This window comes from Agelaius tricolor, unplaced genomic scaffold (assembly GCF_023055355.1).
Source record: "Agelaius tricolor isolate 1412-34295 unplaced genomic scaffold, bAgeTri1.0.p SCAF_45, whole genome shotgun sequence".
NCBI lineage: Eukaryota > Metazoa > Chordata > Aves > Passeriformes > Icteridae > Agelaius > Agelaius tricolor.
This window is the reverse complement of record NW_027269305.1, coordinates 119,667-137,130: the sequence shown is the minus strand read 5'-3', so window position 1 is coordinate 137,130 and position 17,464 is coordinate 119,667. Positions and strand designations below refer to the sequence as shown.

Here is a 17,464-nt window from a genome sequence, read left to right as displayed (position 1 = left end):
TACATACTCTGTGAAAAAAGTGACGGTCACCTCCAGCCCAAGAGCAAAATAAATGTAAAATCAGAATTTCATCCCAACCTACTTAAGCAGAACAGTCAGCTACCATCAGAGGAGAGACCCCGTTTCTCAGTGCAACTGTCATTATCAAGCAAAAGTTAAGAGACACACATGGAACTCTGGCTATGTAAGTCCTAAATCCGTAAAGAACACAGCTCAAATACTCTAAACAAACCCGAGCCCTCAGCCCAAACTCAGCTTGCAAAAACAGGGGCTGAAAAGAGCTCATCCAGAGAATAAAATTTCAAAACCTATGAATTTTGTTCAGTCATGAGGCTGCAGGCTTTGAGAAATTAAATAGAAGTCACAGTGGCTGCACTGAGCACCACTTTTTATGACCCAAGGGATCTCACCTACTTTGCTAAGCAGTAGTTGCAACGCTGATCTGTCGCTTACCTACTTTGCTGAAGACCTTCACTAAATTCAGGGCCATCATTTCCAAGACAAATGAAAAGCAAACAACAAGATAGAAAACAAATTTTATTGAATGAACAAAAGTCTAAAAGTCTCCCATTTTTGGTTAACAAAAGCAGCAACCTACAAAACCCCTGCATTCCATGACAAATCTTTTTATGTCAAAAAATTAATCCTTGAGCAGGTATGAACATTTGTACACAGAACAATACAACTGTTGAGATGTGTTTGGGCGAACAACTAGATTTAACAGGGAAAGAGAAAAAGGAAAAAAAGAATTTACCAGGGACACCTGAAGAAGCTTGAATTGTGTGCTGGCTGAGAGGTATATCATCGGGGCTGCCAGCAATTTTCAGCACTTGCATCCCCTTCACACAAAATGAAAAAAGCAGCAGACAAAGGACAGAGATTTAGACTGAACAAGGAAAAGAACTGCCAACAGAACCCAGTGTTCAGCTAGCTCATTTGGCTAATGGTAAAATGCAGCTTTTAATACTTAATTTCATAAGCTTGTGTTAAGTGAGTCCGTGCTCTCAGGAGGCTCCAGGGCAAGAATTCAGCCACTTTACCCACAGAGCAAAAATAATAGAGAAGTTCCATCCTCAAACAGGTGATTCCTCATGGTCAAAAACAGGCAACCAGATAAGGGAAAAGAAACTGAGACCTGCTTGACAAGATATGATTATCTGACTGACAGAAGTCAAATAGGAATTAAATGGAGAATGTACATTCTCTTTGTAAATCCAACAAGGTTTTCTAACCTATGTGAACTCTTTTTTCATTTGCACTGGATATGGGCAGCCTTACTAAAATGAAGTGCTAAAAACAAAGGCAATGCTTACTTTTATCCTTACACCATTTGCAGAATAACCCTTTTTTATAATACCATAATTTTTCATGCTTTTTAACAATAAATATATTCAATGAAGTCTGTTTATTACACTGACTGATTTCAACCTGCTCTTTTGTTTTCACAGATCAGGACATAGTACAATTATTTCAAAAGATATTATTGATTTTGCTATCATATTCACCTTTGATTGCAAAATTACAACAATCTGTGCTTATCTGTCACATTATACATCAGATCTCATCTATTGCAACCATATCAACATATTTGTTTAATAATTATGAAGCTGTATCTTATGCCATAATTTCTATTCTTATGTGTTCTAGGACTAATAAATCCCTAATATGTTTTGATTAAAACTAACTTTAATATATCAACTCTATCATCTAAAGTTAATTTTAATCATTTCCATCATAATCATTGTAACTCTGATACCCACTGTTTCTCCTCTCCCGAAGATTAGATTTCTTCCACACGGATTCTTGATGAAAGCTAGCACTGAAAGATCGACCCAGTCGCCCGTGTTGTTTCTTAGATATATTGTCTTCACTCTCAGATTTGGAAATTCCTTGCCCTTGTGTTTGGGACTGTTTATTCTGTCTAACATTCCCAAATGGAAAATTCCAAGGACCAAATCTTTGCCAGTTAAGTCTCTGAAAGGCAATGATGCAATGAAGATTTCCTCCAACCTAATCAAAGTAAAAAAGGTTCTTTGTTAAATGCACACCACAGGCACATTTCTAACACTCATAGATACTTGACATCAACATTTCGGCAAGTAACATGATACTTTCAAAAAGAAAGCAAACAAGAAGTGCCACAATATACAAACCAGGAAAAAAAAATAAAAAACAACAAACAACAAAACACCACAAAATCATATACAGAAATATACAACTTGCATCAATCAGTTCTGATTATTTCCCAGATTCAATGACTACTTTCTTATTCATCTTTTTAATTTATCAATTATATCCTTCATGGGCCAGTATCACTTATCTTCTGCTAGTCTTTTTTTACTTTCTAGCTATCTTCTCAGCAATTATCTGTTCTGGTTCATTCTGATCTTGCTGACAGAGTCTTCCATAGGGTCTCCACATCGGAAATAATCTCTTCAGTCTATTATTTCTCACAGAATTTTAATCTGCAAATCACCAACACATCCTCCACCCATGAGACACAAGCCCTCTCTATAGGAAAGAAAGCCACATGCATTGACAGTAACTCCACTAAGGGAGACACACACATTCATTTATGCCTGACCCTACTCAATTGTACTTTCTTTCCCACCTTAATGTCATCGGAGGGTCATACCCCAAAGGCTATGTAATTTGTCTGCAGAACATTTCTATACTTGCTGCAGCTACATTTTAAACCAACAAAGTTAAATATTCTGACCAAATACATTCTGTATACACCGGTATCCTGGTTCATCCCGGCATATACCAAGCTACACGTTTTATATCTCGTCCAGCAAGTAAATCTAAATTACTTTGGTATGCAAGAACCCACGTTATACTTTTGTCTTCAGCAACACTTCATAACAGAACAAATTCCTTTAGTGAGGTTATCTTACATTGCTGAAATATGAGTAAGTTTGCAAAAACCTACCATGAGTTTCCTCCCATCTTAGTGAGTTCACCTTACCTTCTTTGTTTTTCGATGCTGCAATCCTCTCTCTAGGTGTCGAATATCTAGATATTCTGGATTTTGAGTATTTAGGTCAGTGACAATATCTGTCCACCTACAGAATAAAATCATTACTACTCAGCTGATATTTATGAAACCTCAGTAGCACGAAGACTCAGGTACACATACACGCAAATACAGACCTGTAGCTTTAAACAGTCTTATCAGTGATTTAAAGATAAATATATGTGTAAAGTTACAAAAGCCTCAATATTAAAGACATCAAGCTAGATGTAAAAGTGTCACTTTTAATCAAAGCATTCACAGTGATTATTCCTACTCTTGGGAAACACCTTCCAAAACGAATAAGAGCACCATGAATCATAGTTACATTCCTTACACTTAGCAATTCATCAGTTTGGAAAAGAAAGAAACAAAGTGTGGCTTAGGCAAGGGGAAACATTAGCCTTTTTTAAATTTAAACCTCTCCTACCCTTTTGTATTATTTAGTTCAGTTCCTTGGTTTCTTTTGCACACTAAATGTGCTTTTACCAGACAGCTCTCATCATAACTCACTCCTACATTTTATTTAATTCTAAACTATCAATTCAATCACTCCCCATTCACTCAGCTTTTCAAAGATTCATAATTCCTTCCAGCCCAACTGAAACAAATACTTTCACATCCCAGACCTCTTTAAACCTACATCACCTTTTCATTTCTATCAATGTCTAACTACCTGTTTCTCTCTAACACCATCCTCCAAGTTGAGAAAATGCATTTCTACTCCAACCTTTGCCCCCTTTCCTTAAGCACAGAACATTCTGCCAGCTCTCACTGGGAGTGCAGCAGGAGGAAGAATGTCTCCACAATCAAAATTAGTATTACAAATGGCTTTATTATATATTCTGAAACTTCTTCCTGTGCCACTTGTAGTTAATATACCACATGACAAAGTTCTATCCTTGGGACCTACAATATGCCATTTCTCAGTAATCATATGCATACTGTGATTTTAATTTTGTTGCACTTAATCTCATAGTCCAAAATACCCAGGGGTATTTGCAGTTATTGACAAGGTCACATCACTGACAAAAAAAAAATTATTAAATATAACTAATCCATGAGATTTCTACACAGCACCCCCTAGTTCTCCTAGTCTATACATCCAATTTAGACATCAACTTTGTTTGTGTCAACCTCATCTTAAATGTACTGTTTGAATGCACAGATATGCAAATAACACAACAGAGTACAGGCTGCACCTGAGTTAAGAGAATATTCTGTGCACAATCTCAGCAGCAGCAGAATATTCTGTGCACATCCCAGACACAGCCTGCGGATGTCCTCAGCTCCAGTGCAAACTCCCCCAAGGGCCATGCAGTCTGTAAGTCACAACTGGCACAACGACAGCTGAAACTGCCTTTTCTTCCTGACTAATATGAGCCGTGTCACACTCAAACAAGAGATGTGGGCTCTCAGCAGCCCACAAATGTTCTGACAGGTGATATAAAACTGCAGAGCCAGCCTTGAGGTCAAACCACGAAGCTTCTCACTAAAGCAGCATCTGTTTCTATTAGATACATATATTTATACGCATGTATATATTCATTCAAAAGAACTAAAAAGTCACTCAGTGACTCTGAGAACTACAAACTGTTTTGAGAGCAAACATTCTTTTACATTCTTACCAAGTAACATACCTTTTACAATGTATTGTTGGATGCTTTCTGCTGGGCTCTCCAATTAAGATCCAATATTCTACTTCTTGCTGCAAGACACGACCTCTGTTCAATAGAAGATACAATCCTAGTATGATTCATTGTGCATAATAAAAAGAAAAAGATATTTGCAGTCTCTTGTTCTTTTTAGGAGTTTCTAACATTTAAAATTGTTTCCTCAGCCAAACTGAAAACCAGCTCCTGTGCTATAGTGCTCACAATTGCATACGGGGAACATTTTGTTCCACAAGGCCTGAAAGCAAATCTTGGGATGCTACTGCACATTATTTGAGAGGAAGACAGATTTTCACTAAAAGCAGTTTTATTTGGATGAAAGACAGTCTGGTACATGATGTAAATATAAACATACAGGAAACAACAGAAATAAGAGTTGTGGAAAGCCACATAAATGTGGTACAAACAGCTTCCTCCCTATCTGATGTCTAACAGACATGAAAGAGTCCTTTCCACTATTTTTAAACTATACCTTGGCTGACAGTTGTTACTAAGAGCTGTAGGGTAATCTGTAAGAACAAAACTGGCAACTTCAAATGCTTCCTTCTAAACATCCAATACCAGATACTGAAATCCAAACCTTTGAATTAATAGTACTTTGCAATCAACTTCCAAGAAGCTCAAAGCTTGCAGTAACCTTGTCAAGGAAAATTTCTGACAAGTATTAGGGCAAAACTGATGAGCTACACAGGACTGCTCTGTGAAATAATTATTTCATGAAAAACATCAGTTGCAACTGTGACAAAACCTGGCATTTTTCTGCCTAGGGTATTAGACAGCATATGGCCTTACTGCTTGGAACAATTTGTTTACTTACAAAAAATTCCCTGTAAAGTAACAATGTATTCCATCAGTGTAAAGATGGGAAACCAAGACACAGGATAGATTGATCGACTTACCTAAAGTCACACTGGAAGTCTGTGGTTGAACTGGGAACTGAACCCAGGTCTCCCGAGTCCAAATCCAGCAACCTAAGATCATACAGGAAGTCCGTGGGTGACCTAAGAACTGTCTCTAGGCTCAGCCTAGCAACCTATCCACCCACTTCTTTTGGGACCTAAAATGTTTTTAGCTGGATTTTTAAATAAAAACTTTACTTTGTAAGTGGAAAAACAGATAAACAAGAACTGCTCCAGAATCTATTGATAGTCCTTCTGAAAACAAAACTTTTTTTTTTCCTCAGTGGGATCAGAAAATTCAAAGAAAACAGGATGCTCATCTGGTCTGACCTCCAGCCTAAAGTAAGGCTATAAAAGCTTCTTGAACTTATTATTTCATGCTACATTGTTAGAAGAGAACTGTTGTTAAGAAAGAAAGCTAATATCAACTTAAAAATAACATCACAAGTGACTAAGAATCCATTTCAGCCATGGGTAAAGAAGGAAAGTTGTTCTTAGTCATTACTAAACAACATAAATTTAAATTAGTTAAAAGGCATGTTATGTTTCCACACACTGGACCATATTATTTCTCAGATTGTATTTTTGATCTAGTAACTTTTTTTTTACTTTGGTCTTCTAGTGCAGATTCTTTCTAACTGATTAAGTAAAAGATTAACATTTTGGTAAACTCAAGTAGACTGATGTGATGGATTTCTACTTGGGGAATATTTTGTTTACACTCTTCTCACAAACCTGGCAAGTCAGTGAACTCAGTCTCAATAAAAGAACTGTATTCTTTTGTTCATATAGTAAAGACTTTCATTAACACTATCATAATCTTCACACTGGGAACCAATTAGATTTGAATGATTATGCTTTACCAACCAATCAATGACCATTTTGAACTCCAAAAGTAGAGCTACCATTCTCTATTCCTTGATGTGACCCTACCTCAAAGTCAGACTGCACAGGAAGCAAATAGGCAGAAGTTTACCTTATACTAGTGACCTACACTTTTCATTGTTTAACATTCCCCAATTCTGGTATCTGCTAATTTTCTCAGGGATTGACTACTTGTGCTCTATGATAATACTAATAAATACTGACCAATGGCTGAACACAGAGAAAGCTCAACAGAATAATTTAATACATACCATGTTTGCAACCCCTCTGAGAGAGGAAAAACAGCTTAATGTGACTCAGTGAATGAGGTAAAACAAACTACTTTCCTCAAGAGAGTGCACAGAGTGCTCCACAATGCACAGCACTCTATATCAAGAAGCAAGGTAAATGCCTTACAAAAGCTAATACATATCTCAAGAATTAATATTTTCAAAGTTAAAATTTGTGGGTTTAATGCAAGACTCCCCAAATTCTGCATGACTATTAATGCTACTACCTTTTTTTTTAAATCTGTATTTAATTGAAAACTATATCAACTACTGCATTATATTATCCTAGTAGAGTCATTCTGACATATCTGAAATTATTATACAGGGAACTTCATTCTAAAATAACTGGCATATTAAGCTTATAGAGTACTCCAGCATTTCAAGCATTGTTAAAAAAAAGCCAAACCTAATGTCTTAGCCCAAAGATCTCTTCTAGCTTTTCTTCCCCCATTCCCAGTAACAAATTCTTCACATATCTTTACTTTTCTATGCCTTACATGCCAGTAGTAGGAGTTTACGATCACCATTATTAGTCAGTATTAATGCAACAGAAGTATGTAACCTGTGATACCTACACAACCCCTGCTATTACTATTCTCAAGCACTGGTTTCTAAAACTAAATTTCATCACATCCACCTCATGAAGGACTAACATTACTGTAAACTTTTTGCTTCTAGTTTATAAATTGCAACATACACGCACTTTCTTTGTTTTCCCTTCCAAGCTCTCTAGGAACAGACTCTCCCCATAATTACCTGTCTTTTTATTGTTTAGCCTTAAAAAACCCCACCTGCCCTTTTTTAAGCCCATATGTTTTTATTTTGCAGATTAGTTACCTTCACTTGTCCTTCAATAAAATAACTACCTTCTCTCTACATGGCTAGAAGGTCTTAAAAGACCAATTTCTTAATACCACTTAGAGTTTTCTGTTTTAAGTTCTCTCAATGTAGTCTGTTTAGTTACATTACATTTTAAGTCAGTCCCTTCAAATCACAATGTAGAGTTTTTCTAGCTCAGACAGATGCCTATATGACACAAACTGAACCATTATTTATGGAGAAAAATTGTATCAATTTGCAGTATTTTTTTCTGTATGTTTCTTCCACTAAAATAAGCATAAACACAGTATCTTACCTATAGGCTTTACTAGCTTTTACTGGGGTTGCTTCAAATCCAATTGGGCAAAAATAATGGTTTTGGCAATGGTAGATGTAGGCCATTGATTCATCCTTCAGTCCACGTGTTAGCTTCGCTAGGGCCCCTGCAGCTACACAGAAAGATCAGGTTACAGGCCAGGGTGCTTTGGATCCTGTGTAACACAGTCAGCAGAAAAAAAATACCTATTTGACAACAAAGTAGTTATACTGCTTTTTAAGTGGGAGGACATGACCTGACAGGCACGCACAAAATACACTTTTGATTTCAAACTTATTACTTTTTTGTACCAGGCAGGAAATTAAACACTATCTGCAGCACATTCTGTACAAGGGAAAGGCAATATAATTTATGCTTTATGTTTAGATCAAAATCAAACTTAAAAAAGAACCAGAAGTATCTCTTAACCCAAGAAATACACACTGCAACAGAACACAGTCCCAGCTGCCCTAGGTCAGATGTGGCACCCATTAATGATAATACTGAAACCACTGAAAACACTTAAACATTTTGGTATCATGAGCCTCTTGCAGCTTCCTAGTCTCAGGAACACATAGAGGCATGCAATGGTTTATAATGTGACCACAGTGCTCAGTTTCAGGGGAAGACTAGAAGAGGCACTGAAACATGACAATTTTCAAGTGGGATGTCAAGAAAAAAAACAATCCATTTTAATAATATCTTAAACGTCTCAGCATGATTTTGTGCTTTCAAAGAACCTTTCAGTTAGCAGGTAATTACCCAGGCTATACCAAAGGCTAGTAAAGAGCACATGAAAGTAAATTTTTTTAAACAGCATGCCTAAAAAGTAGACAAAAATGCAGCTTCATAAGCTAATTGAGAATAATCACCTAACTTTCGAGAAAGATGTTAGCTACAGCCAGGCAGAACAGTTCATTACCTTTAAAACTGGGCTTTTTAAAAGCACAAAACATTAAGTAAGGACAAATTGTTTTTGTTCTCCCAGTGGATGACAGCAAAGAAATCTTCCCACACACCAACACAGAACTGGAAATGCAATTGTTTTCCTGGATATCTTAAAATTCCAATTCTGTGACAGCAGAATACGTAGCACAGAATGTATTTTATCATAATAAAAGTATAAATGAAATTTTTAGATAAATAAGAGAAAAAGTAAAACCAGAAAAATCAGCCAACTTGGAGCTATTTGATACCTTATATTGGACTGGAATTACTACTTACAGAGTTTGTCCTGTCAAATGCTACACACTGCAGGATTTTTCAATTTATACACTGTAAGATGAATACTTTAGCATTAGCTACGTACCAGTTTCTCCAGCTGTCTTGTTCTTCCCATGAGGTTTATACAGAACATATGAGCATCCCTTGATATGGAAGTGATCATTTATTTGCCTAAACCATCTGAAACAATAAGCTTAAAGAATGTAGTAACTCAAGAGTTATTAAATGCAATTTCATTTCTCACACTTTTCCTGTGCTTAGACAGTTTAGGAAAAAAAGTCTTGATGTGCTACTAAATACCTACCTCACTGATATTTAAATTGTAGACAACCACAGCACCCAATACAAAACTTAACATATCCTAGACAGAGAAGTAAATACACAGAGCCTTTTCCTTCATTTTGTTTTTCCAGACTTGACATAGATACATAAAAATAACCAAAGATCTGGATGTGAAATATTGGTCCTATTGTATTTAGCCCAGTCACCTCTAATGTTCAATTACTCAGCCTTTAGAAAGACACAAATTCTGAGGTACCAAACTTCAACCATGATTTGTAGGGTACATAAATGAAATCTAAGATACCAGAAGGGACTCTTCAAGTGAGACTTTCTACTTATCCTGTTGGGTTTCTCTTACCTAAATTTCACAAAGCCTGAGAATTACAGGAGCCTCATACTGCAACTCCTCACCGCAGCACTAAGTGAGGACAGGCCAGCAATTTTTCCATATTAGAAGATTCAAATTCACATGTTTGAAGATAATACCTCAATCATAAAGCTATGTTGGGCAATGGGGCTGGCTTCCAGCTCTCCTGTTTCCCAGTCTGCTAAGTACTTCAAAATGATTGGACAAGGCAGGAAAAAAAAACCAAAAAGATGGGTAACTTCTCTGCTGCATAGAGAATGCTCAAAGAGGAAATAAAAAAAGAATTATAAGTTTAACTTTTGTCTGCACAGACTGCTGACACGAAGAGACAGAACACCATTTCAGCTTGGTCTATAAGAGCTGCTATACCATAGAGCTGCTATACCCCGACATACTCCTGAAGAGATACAAATCCAGGATCTGAATTTCCTAAAGCAGGTAAGGAAATTTTCATGACATTTTCCAATGATCTAGCCAGTATGCTAGATGGAGAATAGACTGCTACCACATTTTCAAATCTAGCACAAACCTGATCTGCCAAATACTATATATTGCCCTTAAAAAAATAACTAAATCAAATACAACTCTTGAAACAAGCAAGAATACTACAAAAGTTTCTAATCTCACCAAAAGGTAACACACCAAAGCCCTGTGAAAATGCTCAGCACTCTAGTACAAGATGCTTCTTGGCTCTGTTTAATCCTAAAATGTCTTATTAATTTAATGCAAAAAAAAACAAACTACAAAGAATTTAGGTCCAACCTTTAAGTATCAGGAAACAGCAGAGCAGAAGCGATAAAAAATTTCAAAACGTTCTGTGACTCCAGCCCCATGCTTTGTTCCTGAATAGCTCCAATGCAGCAAGGATTCAGCACTACCTCATTTTCAGTTCTTAAATTACAATAAGCTAATAGTGTATCAATTGTCTTTTCAGGCCATTTCAGTGATATTAACAAGCATTTAACATGCATTTTCAAAACGAGGAAAATAAGTGTAAAGAGAAAGTTTCCTAACCAGGAGACTAGACTCGTTAGAGTATTATATAACCATTACACAAACTGAACCAAAAACCAAACAGACTTTCACATTGATCTGACCTGTGTAACAACACCTTTCAAAATGGCCAGTGCAAACAACTCCTTGAGAAGTTTCATTGTCAGAGTACTCAGGTATGCTTCATTATTCTAAAACTTAAGAGGATTAACATGTCAGCCCCTTGGTTTTTAAATAAATGAACCGCTACCATATTTTTAAAGGTTCTATCTCTTAGCTGCATCAAAAGAACCAAACATACCTCATTAGAGTTGTATTTCCAGTGAAGGGACCAAACCTAATCTCCTCAAATGGGGGCTGAAAACCCAGTATATGCAAGGCTTCTTCTTGAGTGATGGGGGGTAAACTTAAAAAAAACCAAAAGCATTGTAATTAGAAACATATTTTTGACAATCTAGAGGCAAAGCAAAGCAGTCTATGTGTGACTTTACCTTCCAGCTCCCAGTGTACTATATAAGAAATTCCAGCAAGACACTAAGGATGAAATTCCACAGGAAGTCTTGTATTGAGGTCGGCTAACACAATACCTTAAACAAAAAACCTCAAACATATTAGTAACACAATCTTGACTCACATATATGACAAACCTGAACTACTTTTTTGTGTGCTATGTCACTAAAGTGCCACATTATATTGAATGTTTTTATTTCTTCTGTATTAAAACAAAAAAAGCAAAAAATCCAAAACAACTGTACCTTAAAAACAAAAATTAAGAAATATGTTAATCAATTTCTTTGCCAGATGCCACTACCCTATTTCATATAAATCAGTCAAATTTCTAACAACCCCATGGGAGTTTTGTACAAACGATCCTGTAGGAAAATATGATTCTGTACTAATACAATAAACAGTTTTATCAAGTCCCTTCTAACACGTGCCCTTGTGGCAAACCGCATCTCTATCAATTTACTAATGAATGTCATTCTGGGCCACAGATTCCCTAGCTTAACTCCAACTTTCTGGTGTCATAGACATAAAGTTAGAACCAGACAGATGCATTAAACTAATTGAATTAGTGAACTATATTAATACAATAACGGTTGTATAGAAATGATGGATTCTGATCAAGTATTTCCCAATAAAAAATAACATCAGAAATAAAACATATCAGTGGTATGTTTAAGGTTACTTTTTGCCTGACCATGCTACTGAACTTGTATTTTGTTTTGCAATGAATCCCCATCTAAGTTTTTCCCTTTGCTGAAAGCAAAGAGCATGTTTAGAAAGAAAAATGTTTTAAGAATTTCAACAGATGGGAGGGAAGCTCTAATTTTTCTTCTAGAATGCATGAGACAGTGTGTATATGCTTAATATCTCTACTAAAAAAAAAATTACAAAGACATTATTGAGAAGTTTGAAATCAGGTAACTAGCAACAGTGCTTACTGAGAAACTACATAGTTAGTGTAGTTCATAAATTCCTAACTTCAGAAATTAATTCATAAATACTACCATCTCCGAAGGTCCAATACTTTTCTCTCCTTCACGTCTTCAAGAGCTGAACGTTGAGGACACTCCCTGTATTGTTTGCTTTTTTTGTCCACGGATTTTTTCTTTGTCCCTTGTTTCTTCATGTTGCCTGCAAACCAAATTTCAGAATCAAATGAATGTCTAGTTTTCTATTGGCAGCTTTCTCCTTAAGTACTTTTAGTAATAGCATACAGTAGACACCAGTTGTGTTAGTAAGCGTAAACTGGGAATAAACACTAACTGAAAGAAAGCTCAAATACATAATCTAAATTGTCAACAGGTTTGTAAATCTGCCATTAGCTCTGTAAACAACATGGTGTTTAGATCATGAACAGAATTAATGATGACCTGCCCAACTGTTTAGAGAGATAAGTCAATCTGATTATTCTAATGCATTAAATCACCCATCCCAGAAATAGACTCAGACCAATGTGGACCTCCCATCTCCTAACACTATGTAGGCACAGGACATAACGAAATGCTTGTTTTTCACTGCCAGCCTTGCAACCAGCTACAGTTTCTGACAAAACTTATATGCAAATCCATTAATAATATACACCCAAAGTCTTTTCCTTTTTATAAGCCACTGTGACAGTAGAAAATGGAGAGCTGGGCCACAAGCTAAAGCAGAAATATTTTTGTCCTTTTGAAGCCATACATCCAGATGCATAATATACTAGGTCCTATTAAAACAAAAAGAAAAAAACCCACTCCAACAACACTGTGGGAAGGCCAGGGGGGAAGAAACCACCCCAAATACTACACAGTTAAGCAGAAGTCAGCCTTCCTTTGGATCCACTTCTCCTGGCAGTTACACTTGATTTTTACTCCTTTTCTCTCTCCTATCCTGATGAGCAGGCTCCTTGAAATGAAGTACAGGCTCTTGTGTAGCACTTCTTCACAGGACACGTGAGATGCCCAGCTCCCTTCACAAACAAGCCAGAAACATGAAGCCTTTTCCTTTCACATCAAAACATCACCACCTCACCTGCTTTGCTCTTCAGATTTGAGTTCCCGCCATTGAACTCAGATTTGTCTATTTCCCATGCCAGTGGAAGCTTTCCAAGTTTGCCAGGCAGGCTTTCCAAGTTAGCATCCTCGTTGTAGATAATCTCTGAAGCACCAGTTTGAACGCTGAGTAAGTTAGGTGTGTTATTCCCAACATTTAAGGCAGCACTACTTGATAGGCAGGCACTAACTGAAGCACTTGGACTTTTACAAATAGATGTAACTCTGTTTAAAAAAGCATAGTCTGAGCAGATGGTATAAAACTTCTCTCTTGTGTGAGTCACAGGACATCCCCATGGATAATGCCCATCTTCCCTAGACACCAAGGATGCAGTGGAGGTGTCTGACATGCAGTATGGCTTCACGGGATTGTGAAGAGAAGCTTCTGGGGATTCTTTCCCAGGTCTGTTTTCAGTGTTGCCATTATTTCCAGAACCATTTTCTTTTTCATCTTCTGAAATAGTAGGCATTGAATGATACTAAGGGTATTGCACAGCGAAGAATATTTTTTCTTTATGCTTTAATTACAACAGGGTTTTCATCATTGCCTCCATTGCCTCTGCAAGGTATCAATGAAGTGCCTGAAAAAAAATGGTAAGTTAGTACAGGTGTCTCATTCTGCATAAAATATACACAAAGCTTATCTTTGAACTCATAGCCAATAAAAGCTGAAATACCCTTTGAGCTACCAGAACACAACAGGGTGTCTTTCCCTAAGCCTCTCTGGAACTCTACAATCAGCACTTTTTATCATTTGTGAGGTGCCAACAGCATACACCGCAGTGATATCATGATGAGGTCATAATAATTACACTTATAAACCAGGACACAAATAAAAAAATTTAAAAATTAAAAGCTTTCTACATGTTCCTGCTTGTGGTTGCTCTCTTCTATCCCTTACAGTCACAATACACTGTGAAATACAGAATAATTTATACAAATTAATAAATCATCATACAGCAATTTAAGGTCATAATTAAAGGTCTTAATTCTGCTGAATCCTGCAAACTTTTGCTGCAAGTGAAGTTCAAGCATACAATTACAGTAACTATAACCTTATCGATTGTAAATTGACAACATCACCCTCAATCTGTTCCAGTGCTTTCCTCCTATAGCTGTTAAAGGTTCCCTTTTATTTTTACGTGCCTCTTATTCTTCAAGACGTGAGAAAGAAAAGCAGGTTTTGTTTATGGCAGCTAAGAATTACCAAAAAGAAATTTAGACGGCTGGCTGGCTTGCTTTAAACGATCATTTTTAAAGGGCAAGCTGACAGCGTGTGTGTTATCTGTCATCTCAGCAGCTCGCACGTCTGCAGACACGCGCCGCAGATGGGAACCTGGCGCGAGGGAGGCAGGAATTCCGCTCCACAGCCTCCTCCTGCAACACTGGCTTCGGGCCGCTGCCCCGCACCTGCAGCGCCCCGGGAGCGCCTGGGGCCGGCCGGGTTCCGCTTGGCGGAGCGCAGGGACACATCCAGGCACCCGCCCTTCCCCCCGCGCTGCCGCCAGTCGGCTCCGGAGTGAACAGCCGCGGGCTGGGGGAAGGGGCCCCCCGGGACCGTGGGCTCGCTCCCCTCCTGGGCGCCTGCGAGGGGCAGCGGCGGCGGGGGCGGCGGGGCTGCCCCCGGCCCGTGTTACCTGCGCGGAGCGGGGCTCGCCGGCGTCGCCTCCCCGGCCGCGGCGGAGCGGGGACGCGGGCGCGCCGGAAGCAGACACAGCCGCGCGCTCAGCCGCGCGCTCACCTGCGCGCCCCCGCCGCCCCCCGCCTCCTCCGCCGCCGGCCCGCACCAACTCCCGCCGCCGCACGGGGACGGGGGGAGGCGCGGAGCTGCCCGGCGGCCACGCTCCCGCTGAGGGCCCTCACGGTGCCTCGGAGGAACCAGTGGCGAGCGCCTCCCGGCTGGGCCGCGACTGCGCCTCGGCGCCGTGAGTGGCGCCTCTTCGGTCGCCCTCCCCCCCATTTGCGCCCTCATGGTCTCGCCCGCTGGTGCCCCGCGGGCGGGCGGGGGAGGGAGGGGAGGAGCGGAGCGGGTCGGGGATGGCGGGGGCGGCAAGCGCCGCCTGTGTGGGGGCTCGGCGCGGAATGGTGAGAAACAGGCTGAGGGAAATGGGCCTGCTCAGCCTCGAGAAGAGACGGCTGAAAGGGGATCTCATCCATGTCTCTAAGTATTGAAGGGAAGGTGCCAAAAGGATGGAGCCAGGTTCTGCTCGGTGGTGCCGAGCAATAGGACGAGAGGCAGAGATCGATGCGCAGGAAATTGGACCTAAATATGAGGAAGAACTTATTTACTCTGCAGGCTACCAAACATTGGAACAGATTGTCCAGAGAGGCTGTGGCGTCTCCCTCACTGGAGATACTGAAGAGCCGTCTGGATGCAATCCTGTGCAATGTGTTCTGGGCTGACCCTGCCTGGGCAGGCAGCTTGGACCATATTACCTTATATTTGCACCAGGGTTTGTTCCCCTGACAGTAGTAAGAACATGTGTAATAACAATGCTTCTGTAAAACTGTATGAAGGAACGAAAGTTTATTTCAGGTAACACTGTCTGGAACTGCTGACAATATTTGTCATCCTTCACTGCGGTCAGCATGAACAACACTGAAGATGCAACTGGAGCTGTTCTGCTACTGCCACAAATATGTAAAATTAATTGATTTTTAATTATTCAGATTGATTTTGTAACAAAGTCGCTACAAAATTTTAAATAAAATATCAAAAAGTTATATGAGGTCCTGCTGACAGAAGATTCACTCCTGGCAATTACGACACCGTGCCTCAGTCCACAGAGCCTCTACTCCCAGCAATACTTTCTGTGAGAGGTGCTGCAATTAATGGAAAAAAACCAGAATCTAATATCCTGAATTGCTAGTGTTATTTGGTGGTTCTCAGTGGTTAGGTGGAGCTGAATTGCCAAATTGCTCAAGCAATTGAGGGTACAGCCATGTTTGCCATCCCCTGGACATCAGAAGCCCTAGATCACATTCCATAGTTTATGTGGTTTATCCTGAGGCAACCTGCCCCTTGTAAAGGAGAGCATCCTTTCTGTCTTTGCCAGCTGGAAGCCTGTTGAGCCTTAGTCGGCCAACAGCCTTTGATATAATTAAATAATTCTGCCTCCACAGCGTTTTTATCTGAGCCAAATTATAGGCATTAGGATAACAGTGATGTTGGCTTTGCCAGCCAAGGCTAAAATTAGGTTGCATGATTTATCTTATAACTTGTTCGGGTGCTGACAAATAGTGCCAAATCTCTGCATGGATTCCCTGAGCTGCACTTATGTGGGGGAAAAAATCTGGAGGAGAGAACATCAGGAGGATGGAAGTGTGTCACCTTTACTTCACCACTGCTGTGCTTTTAACATGTCAGTGCCATCCTGCTAAGAAGAGGAAGCATGATCTGTGAATTCTACAGCTATCAAATTTCTTTTTAATTAAAAATATCTTTAAAGTTCTGCCACTAGAGAAGACTGGCTTCTCTCATACAGCAAAATATGAACTTGGAAGGAGTGTGATTTCATCCTGTAAAACATATCAGGAGAGCAAAGACAGGGAAAGGAGAGGAGCTAAAGAGTCATGGATATACAATAAGAGTCTGTGTGAATTTTTAGTGGATATTTTAAGTCTTCTAACTGCTGAATGTCCTGAAAAACTCATTACAGTTAGAACATTACAGGGCAAAACCCATGTCTTTAAAAGCTGGAGCTTGGTAATATTTAAGGCATTTTGTAATGACCTTGTTGGTTAGAAAAGACTCTCTTCATCAACCCAAGTTGTCATTTCTCAGCTTGAAATTTTCTTCAAACAAGTGCTTTTTGTGTGCTTTTAGCTAAGCATATTTGCAGTTATTTCAGAATAATTAATAATAATAATAATAATAATTAATTTGCAGTTATTTCAAACTGTAAAATACAAAATCTTTTTGAAATTCATGAGTCCTTGCTGATGAGTTTCAATTTTTTTTATTGTTTGCCTTAACAAGAGAGAAGCAGTCAGGAGCCAAGTTGAAAGTATCTTAGTGGTCTTTTCCAACCTAAATGATTCTGTGTGTAGTTAAGAGCAGCATTAGTGTTTGGGACTAGCTCTCTGCAGTTGGAGGCTGGATTATTTGACAAAGGGCCATGGAATCACCATATGCCTGAACTGGGCGATTGCCCTGCTGGCAGCGGGTGAGGTGCCCCCTCACCTTT

The 17,464-nt window shown here is 39.1% G+C and overlaps 1 protein-coding gene across 3 annotated transcripts; it reads right to left on the bottom strand.

Moving 5' to 3' along the window:
* Positions 1–524: 524 nt before the first annotated feature.
* Positions 525–15,156, bottom strand: BIVM (basic, immunoglobulin-like variable motif containing). Of its 3 annotated transcripts, none has more exons than XM_071455214.1 (11): positions 15,019–15,156; positions 13,258–13,858; positions 12,252–12,378; positions 11,232–11,327; positions 11,042–11,146; positions 9,184–9,278; positions 7,875–8,007; positions 5,586–5,657; positions 4,654–4,737; positions 2,969–3,065; positions 525–2,010 (listed from the first exon to the last, which is right to left on the bottom strand). In XM_071455214.1, exons 2-11 carry the CDS (start codon positions 13,745–13,747, stop codon positions 1,720–1,722), a joined length of 1,590 nt encoding a protein of 529 aa, XP_071311315.1. In that variant the 5' UTR covers positions 13,748–13,858; positions 15,019–15,156; the 3' UTR covers positions 525–1,719. The 3 variants fall into 3 exon arrangements, with proteins under 3 accessions (XP_071311315.1, XP_071311314.1, XP_071311316.1); XM_071455213.1 differs by having other exon boundaries at positions 14,915–15,059; XM_071455215.1 differs by lacking the exon at positions 5,586–5,657 and having other exon boundaries at positions 14,915–15,059.
* Between the last annotated feature and the right edge of the window lie 2,308 nt (positions 15,157–17,464).

Excerpts from the sequence above, each read along its gene's own strand:
- BIVM (XM_071455214.1), bottom strand. The coding sequence starts at position 13,747 with ATGCCTACTATTTCAGAAGATGAAAAAGAAAATGGTTCTGGAAATAAT. Across the intron at positions 11,328-12,251 it reads GTATTGGACCTTCGGAGATG|GTATTGTGTTAGCCGACCTC; the intron begins GTAGTATTTATG and ends TTTTTGTTTAAG. Across the intron at positions 11,147-11,231 it reads AGTACACTGGGAGCTGGAAG|TTTACCCCCCATCACTCAAG; the intron begins GTAAAGTCACAC and ends GTTTTTTTTAAG.